This window comes from Trichogramma pretiosum, unplaced genomic scaffold (genome assembly GCF_000599845.2).
Source record: "Trichogramma pretiosum strain Unisexual culture from Peru unplaced genomic scaffold, Tpre_2.0 scaffold5, whole genome shotgun sequence".
NCBI lineage: Eukaryota > Metazoa > Arthropoda > Insecta > Hymenoptera > Trichogrammatidae > Trichogramma > Trichogramma pretiosum.
This window is the reverse complement of record NW_019641672.1, coordinates 2,514,759-2,531,600: the sequence shown is the minus strand read 5'-3', so window position 1 is coordinate 2,531,600 and position 16,842 is coordinate 2,514,759. Positions and strand designations below refer to the sequence as shown.

Genomic DNA, 16,842 nt, shown 5'->3' with positions numbered 1-16,842 from the left:
ATCTGTATATTATAATTTTTCATGGTTTCCTCTTTATTTTATTCCATCATCCTTTATTTTTGTCATAAGGGTTCAAAGGGCAAAAAGCTGGACTCGCGTTGCATACAAAATTTTTTACAATTTTATTTTTTTTTTATTATTATTTATTTTATTATTATTGCATGAAAGTAATAGTGCTTCACAAATATACACACTCAATTAAATATGATTTAATTTACAGAGAATACCAATCAATAAGTTGAATTGAAGAATTTTATAAATTCATAAATTGAATTTATAATGATTCTTTTATGAAATCTTACACGTTATTTTATATTTCAGATAGTCAAGTAGATCAGAGTATTGATTCAAGTGCAGATCTCATTTTACTTTGTTAACGTTCTATTTAAAACTACTAGCAGAGATAAGTTACTACGGGATAATTTTCAGTGAATTATCGATATCGTATGGAACAAGGTCAGACTTGTTGATGATCTTACATAAGTCATTAAATAATACGTGTGTCTATATCGTTTAATCTTTCAGCATTGGCAATAAGCTTCAAATTAAAATTGAAGTATGTATGGATGTGTCGCATGAGAAGATAACTCATTACTTTTCAAAATTATCAGTGTCACGTTGAGTCGCGTTTGACCCTTTAGATCGGCACATTTATCGTCGGCTCAGTCTTTCGTATATAGGCACGAAAAGAGTCGTTGACTTTCAATCAACACACAATGTCCGGGAAACATTTGCTTAATTTGGTGGACGACGCAGTGGACGAATCTCTGAAAGGATTGGTTTTCACTTATCCGCAGCTCGAATTGAACGAGCTCGAACGTGTGGTTTTCAAAAGTGGAGTAAGTTTTAATTATTGCGTTGAAAATTGCGATAGCAAGCTGTAGTGCGAGATGGCTCAAACGTGTTGATTTTTCATCTATAGTGGAGCACTAGTAACAACAAAGTATCCATCATCAGTGGCGGAGGAAGTGGGCACGAGCCATTTCCCGCAGGTTCGTCGATTACTCTGATAGAGCAGCGAACGTTAAAGTTATTAGCGTCATAAGTTAACATTGAAATTTTTCTCGCAGGCTTCGTTGGCGATGGGATGCTGACGGCATCGGTTTCTGGCTCAATTTACGCAGCACCACCCACAAGTCACATACTGCAGACTATTAAATGTCTCGGTAGAGCTAGTCAAGGTATACTACTACACGCAGTATGTACTTTTTCCGGAATGTAACGAATGAATGATTTTACAGCTGGATGCCTCGTGATTATTCCCAATTATACTGGTGATTGTTTGAATTTCGGTTTGGCAATCGAAAAAGCAAGAAGTTCAGGTTTAAAAGTACGAAATTCAAAAATATGCTATTCAAACAAAGTGAACGCATATATAAATCGATGCATTTTTGAGAGAAAAAATGTTATAGGTCAACCAAGTAATAGTTGGTGAGGACTGCAGCATTCCGGACGATGAACTTGGCATTGCTGGAAAACGCGCTCTACCTGGCATTTTGTTGGTCATCAAAATTGCCGGAGCTTTCGCACAAATGGGCCGAAATCTGGAGGAAGTCACTAATTGGGCACAATCGGTAGCTAGTCGCATAGCTTCGTGCTCCATTGGACTGACTCCTTGCATTGTGCCCGGTGAATAGCCCAAAGTATACAAATAAAATTCATTGAAAATTAATGTATGTGCCGTAATTAGGTCGGGGTCCAATGTTCACACTTCCGAACGATGAGGTTGAATTCGGACAAGGATTACACGGTGAAGCTGGATACAAAAGAATCAAGCTACAAAAAGCTCGTTTCATGGTCGGACTCATGCTTGATACCATCATAAAAACGCTGCAACTGCAGGAACAAGATAAAGTGATAGTTTTGATAAACAATTTCGGTGGATTAAGTCAGTTGGAGCAAGGAATTGTGACAAAAGAAGTCGTCGAACAATTGCGTAAGAGGCTTCTGAACGAAGAGACAAAAATAAGGATCAATTAAGATAACAATTTTATCCTTTTTTTCTTTCAGGTGAAAAAAATATTCAACCAGTTCGGATATACTCGGGAACTTTAATGTCATCCTTAGATAGTGCAGGTGTACACGTAACGTGCCTAAAACTTGCTGCCGCCGACGATTCATTTATAATAGAGGCTCTCGATCAAACAACAAACGCTCCCAAGTGGCCGGGTGGATCGCTTAGTATACCATCAACCAGAGAACCGATAAAAAAATCACTCGAAGTTGATCAAAAAGAAAGTAAATGTCTTTTGGGACCCGCTCTAAACAAGAAACAAACAGAGTTGATGAAAATTTGCTTGAACAAAGCCTGCGGAGAAATTATTCACGAGGAAAGGACGATTAACGATTTGGACCGAGCTTGTGGTGACAATGATTGTGGTTCGACTCTCAAACGACTCGCTAATGGTGAAGTGTGTCAGATTAGATATTAAGTCAGAATTTATTTCGAATATTCAGAATTTTGCATTGAAAATTTGCAGGGATTTCATCATCGATCGATCAGCTTAGTTTGTCTCATCCTGCAACTTTACTTACGGAGATTGCCAGCATAGCCGAGAATCGTATGGGAGGAACATCCGGTGCTTTGTACGGTTTAATGTTCACCACTGCCTCAGCCAGTATCAAAAAACAAATTCTCAAAAATAATAATTGGCTTCAAATTTGGATGGAAGCTTGGTCTGCGGGAATTGAAGGAATAAAAAATTACAGTGCAGCTCGTTTGGGAGACAAGACAATGGTAGAATATCAAACTAATTAAAATGACACAGTTTTGTAATTTTTCAATTTCGTTGATTTTTTTTCGCACAGATCGATGTTTTGGAGCCTACGCTTCAAGATTTGAAAAGTAATTTTGCAAACGACGCAGTATTGTCTATAGTGGCGAAAGCTGCTGAGAAACACGCCGAAGCGACAAAATATTTGATTCCTAGGTAAATTTTCGAACGATCGGCTCTATTAAATTGGTTTTGCAAAATCCTCGGTCAAGTTGGCTTTCTTGTATATTTAATGAATAAATTTATTCATTCTTCTTTCGAATTTTTAAAGGATTCGATATGTACGTCTTCAACTAGAAATTTTTCATTGCATTTTTAGTAATAATTTTTAGTAAGATTTTTTTCCCTTTTCGTTGCTTTTTTTATAATTACAAAATTTTGATTTTTTTCGGAGATAAAGTAGTTTCCGTGCGTGAGATAGTGGTCGTAACGATTAATGTTCTGAATGAGTTTAATACTCCACCTATGCGCCGTAGTTCAAATGGTCTGCTCTGAATCTTACAACGGGTAAACTAAAGCATAATTTGCCAAAATAAAAAAAAAGGAAAACAAAATGAACACCCAAGAAATACGAAAACGAACGATACGAAACATAAGAGTTTAAGATGTTTTGTAAGCTCTTTGTGTCTTGTCTCCAATTTTTTCAGTTGCGCGATAACTTTAAGAGAAACATTTTGAATATCTTACTCAGGTTTAAAGTAATAAATTTGAAATATATAATAACAGCTTTGCACAGCAACTGCTTGTAAAATAATTGGACCCATAAGAGGCTTTGTAAGGATACGTAGATGAAATTCATTTCTCACATTACTATTATAGTTTATGCATGTTATTTCTTTTTTTTTTTAAATTCAATTAAAACCAATTTTTCCGTAAGGAGTTAGCAACGCCTTGTATTTTAGCATACTATTAAAACGAACTTTTTATTCAAGGGCTGGCCGAGCGAGCTATGTAAAACAATTGAAATACCTTAAAGACATGGATGCTGGTGCGTTTGGTGCATCGGTGTGGATCAAAGCCATCGCAACAGCAATGATAGACTTATCGCTTTAACCCAGGCAAAATAAACGTCCATTTGAGAGTTTTTCAGAACACAGTATGTTATGAAAAAAATATCTCCCTGATTGTCTCTATTGTTATACATTGTCAATTATTTTATTGCTTACTTTATTTCTCCAAGTACTAAGTAAAAATTGTTTTATAATTTCTATGTTTAACAAAAAAAAAAATAACGAAATTCATGTTAAGTAAAAGTTGTTTTTTAAACATCATTCATTTATTTTGAAAAAATCTAAGTACACTATATATACACAGCGTTAGCGTACATACACAATTAATGAATTCATTTTCATTTTCTTCAAAATTGAAACTGAACTCTCTTGTTACAATTACTTAAGGACTTTCAGTCTTTGTGAAGTGCAATTTTGAAAAATAAGAATAGGCACGCCGACTCGTTTTAGCTGCCATTAATTTATCTATTTATACATGTAGTATGTAAGAATAAATTGAATAATTTTAGTTATTTGTAATTATTTTTAATCTTCGAAATAACGTAGTTAGTATATATGTACACACACATATAATATTCGTATAAGCGTTTTAAAACGGAACAAAACTCCGCATTGATATATCTATATTTTATGTACAAAAAAGTCGTAATACTATTCAAACTACAGCAACGATTGATGCAAGGGACTCGTTTTGACACCACAGTTTAAATTTTTAAAAGTTCTACGTTCAACTTCCAGGATCGACTTTTAAATATCACAATCTAGATACGTTGAAAAATTGAGTAATATAATTTCATGAGTTTTCACACGGTTCAGGCACACTTGATACACACTTTTATACATTTGTAAATTTGAACTCAATTGTTCCTATCAATAACATCGTATCTTTTTATGAAAATTGATTCATTAACAAGTTAAAGTGACAAAATAATGCATAAAAAAATAATTGAAATTGGGTTTACACCATACTTTCAATCAATATTCTTGTAACAATCTTGCGAAATCTACAACTATTGCAAGACACTTTATTGAAAGAAAAATAGATCTCATGGTTTTTCAAACACCAAAAAGTTACAATTATAAAAATTTAAAAAAATGTATAATACTGATACAAAAAGAATTCATGTAGTAATATGTATATATTATATTGAACAATAATAATACATTATGATGCTAACATATTCATAATGAAAAATACCTTTTCATCTATAAAAATTGACTTTTTACTCTTAATTTTTCCCTAATTTCAGCTCCTATAATTTAATAAATCTCATAATCATAGAGCTCATTTGCTTTTATATACATAGTTGTTAAGATAAATTTCATCTATTGATACATAATTTCATAAATGTCCATTTTTAATAAAAAAAGGTAAACCTCTGATGTTGCGACTTAAGCTTGAGTTTCTTTTTTTGTATGAGAATTTTTTTTTTAAACTAAAACATTTGAGTATACATAAATTAATCAAAGTTTAGTCGAATTTTTCATATTTTAATCTTATTTTAATAATTTCAATTTTCTAAAAAAAGTAGTGATTTGAAAATAAATCTGTAGATAAACAAAATTGATCTTAACAACGAGGTGATTTTTTTTTGTAATACAAGATAAGAAAAAGATGAAACTGGTAAATTATCACTGCCTTAAGCCACGAAAATCCGAAAAATCCCAGGACATGTGTAATCATCAGTCGAGGCTTCGCCAACACATCTTTAATTACGCGTCAGCGGAGGTTTTTCATATTTTTTCGTTTCCTAGACATGAATAACAATGAAACAATGAGTACTGTCGGATTAGTCTTGAACATTTTTGCACATTACAATTATAACGCGTTTAGCAATAAGTTTCTACATTTTAGCTTAATGAATTGATATTTTATATACAATATTTTATATACAAAAAATTGACAAAATATATAACAACCTAATTTCTATGAAACAAATAAGTTTATTATGGTATACTCATTAGACTAGTCTTAATTTTTCACAGTGTTTGTATCCTCTCTAACACACTGGGCTCAAAAAATAATTTTCAACATTTGCCACAATTTGAAGAAGCGAAACTCGTTTCTTTTTGAAAAGACATATTTCTTCCTCTTCGGATACAAAATAGTAACGAGTAACAGGGTGCTTTTTTCACTTAAATTGATCAGGAATTTTTTGTATTATCACGTTTTTAAATTGCCCACTATGATTCTACTGTGGATTCTAAAACACTTTGGAAAATAAGGATCAGTCTAACTAAACTACCTTTGAACATTTTTAGCTCGCTTTGAACTAAACTTCTAATTAATTTAGTATTTAATCTACAGAGGGATTTAATCAACTAGAAAACTATTAGCGCGCCGTCGTACGCAAATATGACAATTTTTAGGCCATCGAAACCTAAAGTAACATTTTGCACCAAGCGAAATCGAAATATCCCTCCAAGGGGGATTCAAAAAAAGCTTTATTTGCACCTATGTTGTGAAAAAAGTCTCAGAGAAGTCTTGGCTGATAAATTCCACGTGCTCTGAGATTTTCTAGTTTTTCACTCCCTAGGAGAAAAATACTATAATATAATGATGCTCTTGCATGAAGTTTTCTTTAAGAGGTTTTCTTGAAGATTCTTCAATACATAAATCACAATGGATCTTTTACTTATGCATAATGATGATGATTAGGAGCATGCAATTGAAGTTATATAAATAATAAACATTGAATATTTCAATTTAAATAAAAAAAAATTGAATTCAAGTAATAAATTGATTTACAATTAAAAAATAATTGATTTTTTCAAAAGGGCAAAATAGATCAAATGTATAATATCACAACATATCTGCTTCAATTATTCATATTTACAATCAGGAGATTTCAATGTATCACAAGTTTTTCTGACTATCATGGATTGAAAACTGTGATATTGAAATTAATTAAATTAAAGTTTGGTATCTTAACAAAAGATGAAATTTCATTTATAAATAGTACAGAATTTCAAAAATACCGATGTTTTAGAGATAATACACATTTTCAAAGTGCATCATCACTCATTTTAAGCATTTCTATTTTTAGCCAGGGGTGGGTAAAGCTTTATGTCAGTGAATATTGAAATTATATTTTTTGGAACTAATTTTAAGCCAGCGGCTAACTGCCATAGGCTGCGGATGCTGTTTCTGCCATGTAACGTTCTCAAAGTTTGTGATATTTGTAGTTACTATAGGAGATGTTGCAACTTCTAAACACTTTAGTTGTGAAAATTCTGACATGTCATGCTTTAACCGAACAATACGATTTTGATGGTAAGGGTGATGCAAAGATAATTTTCTCCCACCATTTGTGATAATTTTTTTAGAACTTTCCTGCTCATATAAAACTTCGCCATCGGAAGTGTAATAATTTAGTTTGGAATGGCGATTTTCGTGGTTATCCATTTTATTGTTTATTAACAGCGAAGAATACTTAGCTGCACTCTTATTATCAATTTCTAACTTGACTTTATTATCACTTGTATATTTTGCCTGCATTCTGGTACTATTCAGAAGCTGCTGATTCATGTCATTAGCTGATCCTCTATTGGTACTACCTGTTGCATATTGAGGCATTAAATTGGATGTTTTCATAGAGGTAAGAGATGGTAATACCACTGAAATTTGTGGTAGTGATAAGCTTTCAATCTTCACAGTACTATTATCTACTTCTGTTTTGCAAACAGTATTTTGTAAGTTTTTCTGCTCAAGATCATTCTCCAATTGATCTTCCAATTTGACCTAAAAAATTATTTGCATTAATATTTTTCTCATAGCAATTTTATAATTTTTATGTAAACTAAGAAACCATGATTACATTTTTATTGGAACCATGAGGGGCAAGACATCTATACAGTAAGTCTACCGCCTGTAATAACAAATAGAAGTATATAACAAAAGCCTATTTATTTATTTATATTTGTTTACATTGTTATGTCTAATTATGTGTCTATTTTTCATACGAAAAATTGTGAACAACTACTTTGTAAATATAAATTGAATTGAATCATTTTATTTTTGAGGAAATGAAGTTGAATATTAACAGAAAAAAATTATAGTTGATTCTAAGCAGCAGAAGGTAATTGTGCAAACTTAGACTTTTTAAATTTTTTACAAAGAATTTAAGATTAAAATACTGATGAGAATAGTAATGCTAGAAAAGAAGTAGGATAGTGAACCATAGTTGAATTAAATTTAGAATTACCTGGGGCAGTGCATATGAATCTGGCAATGATAAAACTGGTGGTGAATTTGGAGACTCAGTTGTCTCATTGTTTGAAGTAGCAGATACAGCAGATGCTAGAGTACCACCTGTGATTACTTGATTAGTACTGGTTAACTTTACATTTTCCACTGGTGATAAATTTGTCGTTTTCATCGAAACCAGTTTTGCTGCTAGCTTTGTGGCAGTAGGCTCTTTCGAAGCTCGATGTTCAGCTAAGAGTATATCAAATGTTTTGCTTCGACCAGGAACTGTACGCCTTAGAGAGACAGTATGTGCCTTGCATGTTAACGATCTTGTGCATGGCTTTTGGGACTCATCATTCCATACCCCACAGTGTCGATCGGGATCATACTCTCTGTCTTTCAAGAGAGAACGATCAGCTTTTGGTTTTTTCCGTTTTGTACTTGTTTTTACTTGAGATGTAGGTGTTTGAAATGAAGTACTGGTATTTTGTTTAATCACGTTTGTATTGGAATCACTAGGAGATTGTGGTGATTTTGTCAGTGATACTGCTAATTGTTCAGTATTCTGTTGTTTAACTGCTACAGCTTGATTTTTATTACTTGTAAGTTCCTTTAATTGCTTGGTCTTTAATTTTGATACTTTACAAATGGGTAGTTTTGTCAACTGTTTTGAATTGTTAATATTTTGAGAAGTTTTAACGCTTTTATCAGAGTGTTTAGTTGCTGTAGAAGATTTTTTTTTTTAATACTTATATCAAAATGTAAATAATCATTTATTATTAAAAATTTCAAAAATTTACCAATATGGTGTTTGAAGGCTTGTGGTTTCACAATGCTTTGACAATATTCACATATCACAGCATAAAATGGGTCTGTTTCTGGGCAAAACCCATACAAATCGACGTCTGTAAAATATTTGTTAGTTATTAATTGCTACATATCATACATTTTTCCAGTTTATTTTGACAACTAATTTAAAATTATGAGATGAATATATATTCACCTTCTCGTGAGAGTCGCATTACTTTGTTTGAAGCCTCATTATCAACTTCTTCTTCATCACCTACAATAATTCAATTGTAAATAAACAGAATAAAAATTTCTTTTAGGTAAGAATTGTTCTACTTATACAGAAATAGAGTTACTTTTATGTGCTTTCATAAAATTTAATTAAAAGGTTGAATAAACTTGTATTAAATTTCAAAAAAAGTTTATAAAAGTTATAAAATTATTTATTTATTTATTTGTGAAAAAATGTTATCAATTTTTATTATATTTATAAACACACAAAAAAAAAATAGATTCAAGTTTATAAAAGATCGAGAAAATTTTATAAATCTTAATTAAAGTTTAAACATTTTTTTAATGTTACCGTTTATAAGTTAAAAATAAATCATCAATTTTTGGATAGAAATTTTTGCTGTTTCTGAGTTTAAAAAAAATAAATAATAGTTTTATCATAGTTGCGTTCATGTATCGTCAAATACGCCATGAAGTTAGAACGTTGTAAACTTTAATTAAATTTTATTAACGATTGGAAACTCTAATGAATATTCATACATTTTTCTTATAAACTTTTATAAACTTTTATGCGAGTCCAAAGTCCGTCCTTTTATAAAATTTTATAAAATCATAAAAAAGTTTAATAGTTCATAAAAATTATGCGCGAATTCGATTTTGTTCGGATTATCAATGGAATTCATCGTTCATTTTAAAATATGAAATTCAGTCAATAGCACAAGATATTTTGTTTATTTGAACTTGATATATTTACAGGTTTCTATAATAAATCTATCTATGATAAAAATTATAGTACATGATAGTGAAAACTGTTAAATAAAAATTCGCTTCATCTAGGCAGTAGTACATTAAGTAGGTTTTTCGAGGGTAAAAACTAAAAGTAATTATTTTGATTATATATGACACAAATCAATTGAATGTCAAACGTTGACATAATATTGATAAACCACGAAACTCTAAATATTGAAGTATACTGAATACACTTATGTCAAAGTATAAAATTAACAAGTAATTATATTAATAAAAATAAAATAATTTAAAAGGTTATAAAACTAACCTAAAACGTTTTTTTTTAAATGCTTACTTAAAGGTTTGTCGCGTCCAATTGTTTCTATCCAACTGGACCAGGGTTGTCCATGGAAAAAACTCGGGCTGTTACGATCTGACATTTTTGTGGTAATAGTCCAGTTCAATTTACTTATAACACAATTCACACTTTAAGCAAGCAAAACTTCACAACACACATACTATTATACTTGGCGGCGCACTGACGATGGGGTGGCCGTGGCCCGTGGTGGTGTTTGTTCTGCTTATGTGAAATTTACCGTTAGTTCCGCTGTCGCCTGCAAAAATGCCAACTTTTTACGTAGTCTAATATGGAACAGTGTGTAAGTGCATCGTTGTGGTCCGCACTAATAGGCTAAACGATCTGCTCATATGACCGTTCACTTTCATTCATTTTTTTTTGTAGCGCAACTTCGTTGACGAACTGAATTTTAAATATCATATTAAATTAGCAACCAGTAAAACAATTTAACCAACCATCGCATAAAAAATGCCGCGTTCTATTAATTGCCGAAGGCAAAATTTCACGGGAATAGTTTTGTTTTCAATTTATGTAAACATTTTAATTCCGAAGCCAAAGTTGAGACACATTATCCTTCAGGTATCAACCCTTTTCTTTCCTCATTTGTTAAATGCATTCCATACATTGATCTGGGGTCAAGTTACCAGAAACAATGCCAATGATCGATGAGCCGCTTAAAAAGCGGTAAATTTCAAGAAGAAATCAATGTTTATTCTCATTGAGAATAATTCTATTTTTACCAGTAATATTGATATCGTTTTGGTTTTATGGTTGTAAAAAAATTCTAAAGTTTTTTACAAGTAAATTTTATTACGTAATTTATAAAAAATGTATTTAATTTACCACTGTACATAAATAATAAATAATAAATAATCAATGCATTATTAACAATCATTTTTTGTTTTCAGATTTTTAATTTGATGCAAATCAAACTTTCAATAGTAGTTATTGTCAACTATTTAGCATAGAATTTAAATAAAAAAATAGTTTACAAGAAAAATTTCCTGCGACTAGTTTCCATTTGGTGACGTCTACCTTGAATTATCCATTCGTAATCACCATATTTACTATCAAATGTACCATGTTGAATGGATCGAAGCCTCAGTGTGAATCTTGGACCTAATTCCCTAAGCCTTGGTTTTCCAGTTTTTTTATCAAATTCATACCTGCAAACATTTTTAAACGGTTAATGCAAATGTTGTTTTTATATTTAAAAATTTTGTAAAGTAAAAAATGATTACCTATGATGTCTGAAGAAAATATAATCTCTTTGATTATGAAACGTTACCACTCTACGTCCCTTGAATTCCGGTTGATAATGAAATAATGCACCAAACATTCTAGCACAAGTGTGACCCAGCCGAGTGGTAAAATTATTTAAAATTACTTCTGGACGATGTTGAGTTATTTCTTTATGATCTTTTTTTAAATCTGTGGTAAGTTTTACATTGCTTAGTTTACAATGCATGGTAGGTCCATTAGGCAAATGTATTATCAATAGGCCATCTGTAGAAATTTAAATAATTGTAATAAGTAGAGTATTTTATTTTTAATATGCAAATAGTAGTAAACTTACTTGGTTTGCACTGATTTTCATTAACTACAATAATATCAGTAAAATTTCTTTTAATACAACTGTCTACCATTTTTTTTACACCAGACCTGTTTCTGTATAATGAAATGGAATTTGGAATGATTCTGGTCAACTCTCTACCAAAAATTCTTGTTTTGGTGTGAGGGTTATCAGAGTAAGTAATTAATACTTTTGGCTCATACTCTTCTCGATAATAAGAAGCAAATTCATCATGTTCCATGTCAATTTTATATTCAGCATTTTCTTCATCATCAATGCTACCAAAAATCATAGTTTCATCTTTCTCTCTAAGACTTTCAATAGTGTGAGGAATCTGTTTTGGTTCACCAGCCTTTGCTCGTGCTTTTCTTCTTTCTTTTTTAGCTTTTTTCTTTTCTTTTTGCAATGCCTCATATTTTTTTTGTCGTACAACTTTATTTCTTATGGCATTAACTGTAATTTCAGCTGGTAATTCCACTTTATCTTCTTTTTCTTCTTTAATTTTTTTCTTAGATTCTTTTTGGTCGTTTTCTTTTTTTATTTTGAAAAATGGATTAACCATCAAATCTTTCTTTGAAGACTTCATCCTGAATCTTTGGATGTAGTTCAATCAATAGATTAGATAACACAAAAACACAAATAATTCACTATAGGAAAAAAACAATTTTTATAACCTCTATCACAAGCCCCCTTTACACGCGGGTCGACCGTCAGGCGTATACTTATAAGTCTAGGAGTTAAGAGTACACATGTAGCGACACACTATTTTTTGGTTGTGTGTATTAACGATGCCAGCGCTACGCATAATGTGCGGAGGGGAGGCCAAAGAACAGCTGCGGCGCGAATTACATTTGTCTATAAGTCATTAGCCTCACTAAAAAACCTTAATAGTTTCTCGATTGAATATCAAAAAAGAAAAAAGAACCCTTCTTTTTTAGTTTGGTGGTGTGGCTGATAGCTGAGGCAAATGTGATGCGCGCATTTAATTTATCGGATGTTTTGTGGCCTCATCCTTGTAGATTTTTCATTCAAACTTCTGCGAGGCTCGTCATCGCCGTATGGCAGCGATTTTAAATAGTTTAATTTATAATAGTTTTAATAGTCAGAAATTTTGGAAGTGGTTTTGAAAAACCGGATTTTCCCGAAAATTCCCGAAAATTGAAAAATTGTCTCCGAAAATTCTGAAAAAATTTGAGATTGTTCCTTAAACAATTCTAAAACTTTTTTGTTCTGGTAAACTTTCTCTCTAAAATCAATAGCTTATGAGATAGCCATTTGCGGCCAGAGCGCAGCGAGGGCTGCTGGTTGACGGCGGGCTTTGCAACAAATATCATCAATAATAATGTTTATTAGTACATAATTAATATTATTAATAAATAAATAAAGTTAAATTCGATTAAACATTTATTTTGTAAAATTTTGAACATTTCAATTAAGTAATTTACGCAATCTGAGTAGACGAGTAGAAACTTGAGTGACCAAGAATAACGTTTAAAATTGAAAGAATTTTTCAAAATATATGTAAGTTTGAAAGGAGTACAAACTTAAGAGCGACGTGTGAAAAGCCGCTCATCAGCATCGGTCGTCGATGTATATACGCGTGTAATAATTGTAACGAGAGTCAGTCGTGATCTTGCAACCAGAACAAGCACATAAAAGTTTTCTCGTACTTGTATACATGCTGTTGATTCAGGTATGATGTATGATGGATAAGTCTTTTGTAAATATAGTGTATGTCTACGATCATTGTAAATATTGTGAATATAATTTCAGTATTCACTAGCTTCAACCGCATTATTTTTGGCCAACCCTTCCTGTTCTACATCGTAAGATAATTCAATAATTATCTTACATATATTATAAAAATTAAGATATTTTGACTGTCTTTGTTCCCTTACATCTCATTTTTGATTACAACTACCATCTTTTATGATTTAAATTTCAGATTGGAATTGAATGTAATGAAATGTGTTCGTCAAATTATGGCTGTTCAATTTGGATACTTCATGTAATAGTTGGTATTTTATAGTATATTACGTGCTCTGAGGCTTTCTTTTTCGCTTCATAGGTGCGTGTACTATTTTTCATGATTCCCCCAGCAGAAATTAACTTTTTCGTTTTGGCTGCCGGGACAAAAACGGTTAGTTTCGGCTGGGGTAGCATTAAAATAAAATTTTGACGAGATAAAAAATGCTTTTAACTTCTATATTTATTATTTTTGAATTTAGAGAAAATGTATCGATGCAGTTAAAATTATCTGTTCTTTTTTGAACGATTTATAACTCTATTCTAAACGAATATTAATTTTTAAATCACCCATAGTTATTTTTAATAATTTTTATTCAAATGATACGTATACTCATTTATGATGCTTTCAGTCCTCGAATCAAAAATATAACAGAGTTTTAAGCTTATGTAATTGATAGTAATATACGTTGAAGCCAATGTTGGTAAAGTTGTTATCTGTTGCGTATATAACTAAAACTGGTCCAGCATTGGTATTCAGTATTGACATCGTTTGCAAAGTTCAGGCCTAGTACTGGCACATGATGAGCTGGGTCGGTGTTCGAAAACTGGACGATTAATATTACCAGCTTTCTTTGTGTCTAAATTTATTCACAAGTCGAAAGTCTTTTGATATTCTTAGAATTTAAGGTCGAATCTGATTTTTATAAGTGAGTTAGGGTTCAAGCTAGATGCTCTTACTTACGATTGCAGATAGATCGAAGACTTGAATTTTTAAAGCACAAAGATTTATAGGATTTAGCTTTTGTCAGATTCGATTAGTTGACATTTTTGAACCGGAAGATCGAAATGATTGTTCAGCTCTTAATATAGCTACAATATGTAGACTGAAAATCAACACGTTGAAATGCGAATAAAAGGAAGTAGTCAATTACTGCAGATGCCCGAAGAGCATGGCAATGCTGTTGTAGATGACTGCACTCGTGTACCGTAGTAATTCCCTGGGTCGAGTGGAGTCCTTTATGCATATTGTAGCCTAGCGCAGATCCGAACTGCAAAGTAGCCCGAGGCGCAAGGAATGCACAAAGTGCATGCGTATGGGTGCAGGGATGCATCCTTGTATATATAGATATTATACTCATAAAGGAAGCAGCGTAGCACGCGCAAAATGCAATGATCGGTTAGAGTAAGGGCGCGCGCGTTTCAGAATATAGATAGTTTATGTAAGGCTCGCGGCGATACAATGTCACCGGACTTCAATCAAAGGGATATGTGGACGATGAGCGCGAGCCAGTCCTATTGTTATACGCCTACGTCGATCGTATATGCACTTAATGCCTTCGCTCGACCTTCCTTCGGCAATCTCAATGCAAATATTCATCCGCTACTGTCGAATACGTGTGCAACCTATTTTCAGTCCGTCACGCTTCGATGCATTAATCCGCTTAGGCACTCAGAGGATCGCGCAATCATATTTTATTTCATTTCTCACCCGTACACGTAAATGCAGACCAAGCTGATTATGATTATTAGCTTGTGAAAAGTTTTTACCTATTTTCGTAGCTTTCTTTCATTCTTCAAAAGACGTTAATAATAGTATTATAGTTATTCACTTGTACTATTATTTATTTTTTTCGATCGCAATATCAAATCCATTATCTCATTGCTAATTTTACATATTCTTCGATCAGTCGATTCGTATTACCTCATAGTTACAAAAATTCACAAAACAAACATAGAGTTAAAAGACAATAAAAAAAAGTTCTACCAAACATTTGTCGATTCTCAGAAATAGTTTCGTGTTATGTGCGCAATGTAATTTAATGAGTAATTTACATATAAATGTCATCATACTGAACTTCTTGTCAGATTTATTTACGAAAAAATTGAAAATAATAATTTTACGAATTTATGGTTTATGTAGTACGATATTATTATTATACATTTTAATTTTTTTGTCCGAGTATAGTCAGTTCGATCATCCGATGACGCGCTCACGTGCGTGAATTTCCTTACACTTACACTCGCATGTATATTTTATATCGCATCTCGATTAAAACATCGTAGTTTTGACGAATTCGTGAAAAAGGATTTACCTGCATATGCCTAGGCTCACATGTGTCCATACACACGGGCGACTGGACACACGAGGATTACTCGCATCCAATTAAATTTAACGAATTTCGGGAAGGGGAATCATGAGGAAAGCCTGTACCCATACGTACGACGAGTAGCATGCGCGCAGCGTGAGGCTTTATTGGTTTCATTAATTACGCACGTATGCACGTCAACCACGTATATATCAAATAGCACCAGCGGATACGTGAGCGTGGATTTTTCCCTAGGCAAAAACATCATTGTTAACGCATGTGGACTGACACGTTAAGCTTTTTTTAGCACTGATGCGCGACTACTCGTGCTGCACTTTTATAGAGACAATTTTGAGCCTTCTGCGGACCAAAATAACACATTTTACTTTGTTTTGTTCTCCCTATGCGACTAAGCGACTATACTAAACATCCGTGTACTTATAACTGTAAACGGTATAAGCGTGTGAATACAATTAAGGCTTAAAATAATTAATTAATTTTTTAATGAAAAAGTGCGCGTAACGAGTTCGGGCCGAGTTTGAAACAAAAGTGAGGACGTATTTTGTACAAATAGACGCATTCGTACGTCCTCGGCCAGGAATGCCCTGCGGAAAGTGCCAGTGCTGAAATTCTCGCACCTAAAGTGCTCACGTGCCAATATGTAAAATTTGGCAATTAAATCATTTGCGTCGCCGTGTAGACCTGTCATTTTTTCTTTCTTTCCATGTTTACGCACTAAGGCTTCCGTTCGTGTACGCACCAAGTAAATTGCTCGAGGGAAAATTGTTTTCGCCAAGCAAATATTTTAATTGAATTCTCATGCTCAGACTGATTTTTCACACGACACAAGCGCACAAGTATAGCAGACGAGAGTAACATACATTTTTCCATCTATTCGGTACTTAAGTGAATAATTTGATCAAATTTTCACTACGTAGATTAGAAATGGAGTTTCTGATGAAATAATAATTTCATTGCTTGTACGGTCCAGCGTGAATTTTAGAATTAGAATTACAAGACACTAGATCAAGCATTTGCGTTTGCTCGTGTCTTGAACTTCAAGTAAGTTTAACAGCAGGGTCCAGTAATTAAATCAAATATTCATTACTAGTGTCTTTAACGAGTAAAACGATG

General features: G+C 32.4%; 3 protein-coding genes across 4 annotated transcripts; 1 reads left to right on the top strand and 2 right to left on the bottom strand.

The window, feature by feature from the left end:
• The first annotated feature begins 84 nt into the window (after nt 1-84).
• On the top strand, nt 85-4,034 carry LOC106658774 (triokinase/FMN cyclase-like). The gene is made up of 11 exons (XM_014380887.2): nt 85-456; nt 526-839; nt 923-992; nt 1,071-1,181; nt 1,242-1,330; nt 1,413-1,629; nt 1,691-1,936; nt 2,011-2,406; nt 2,481-2,737; nt 2,809-2,930; nt 3,707-4,034. Exons 2-11 carry the CDS (start codon nt 717-719, stop codon nt 3,825-3,827), a joined length of 1,752 nt encoding a protein of 583 aa, XP_014236373.1. The 5' UTR covers nt 85-456; nt 526-716; the 3' UTR covers nt 3,828-4,034.
• A 2,355-nt stretch (nt 4,035-6,389) lies between these two features.
• On the bottom strand, nt 6,390-10,626 carry LOC106658667 (ataxin-7-like protein 1). 2 transcript variants are annotated; one of them, XM_014380722.2, is made up of 6 exons: nt 10,051-10,626; nt 8,977-9,036; nt 8,774-8,878; nt 7,990-8,696; nt 7,603-7,653; nt 6,390-7,526 (listed from the first exon to the last, which is right to left on the bottom strand). In XM_014380722.2, exons 1-6 carry the CDS (start codon nt 10,160-10,162, stop codon nt 6,855-6,857), a joined length of 1,707 nt encoding a protein of 568 aa, XP_014236208.1. In that variant the 5' UTR covers nt 10,163-10,626; the 3' UTR covers nt 6,390-6,854. The 2 variants fall into 2 exon arrangements, with proteins under 2 accessions (XP_014236208.1, XP_014236209.1); XM_014380723.2 differs by having other exon boundaries at nt 10,078-10,624.
• A 348-nt stretch (nt 10,627-10,974) lies between these two features.
• Nucleotides 10,975-12,391, bottom strand: LOC106658845 (probable ribosome production factor 1). Its single transcript, XM_014380980.2, has 3 exons — nt 11,657-12,391; nt 11,322-11,586; nt 10,975-11,246 (listed from the first exon to the last, which is right to left on the bottom strand). The coding sequence occupies exons 1-3, from the start codon at nt 12,237-12,239 to the stop codon at nt 11,069-11,071; spliced, it is 1,026 nt and encodes a 341-aa protein (XP_014236466.1). The 5' UTR covers nt 12,240-12,391; the 3' UTR covers nt 10,975-11,068.
• Between the last annotated feature and the right edge of the window lie 4,451 nt (nt 12,392-16,842).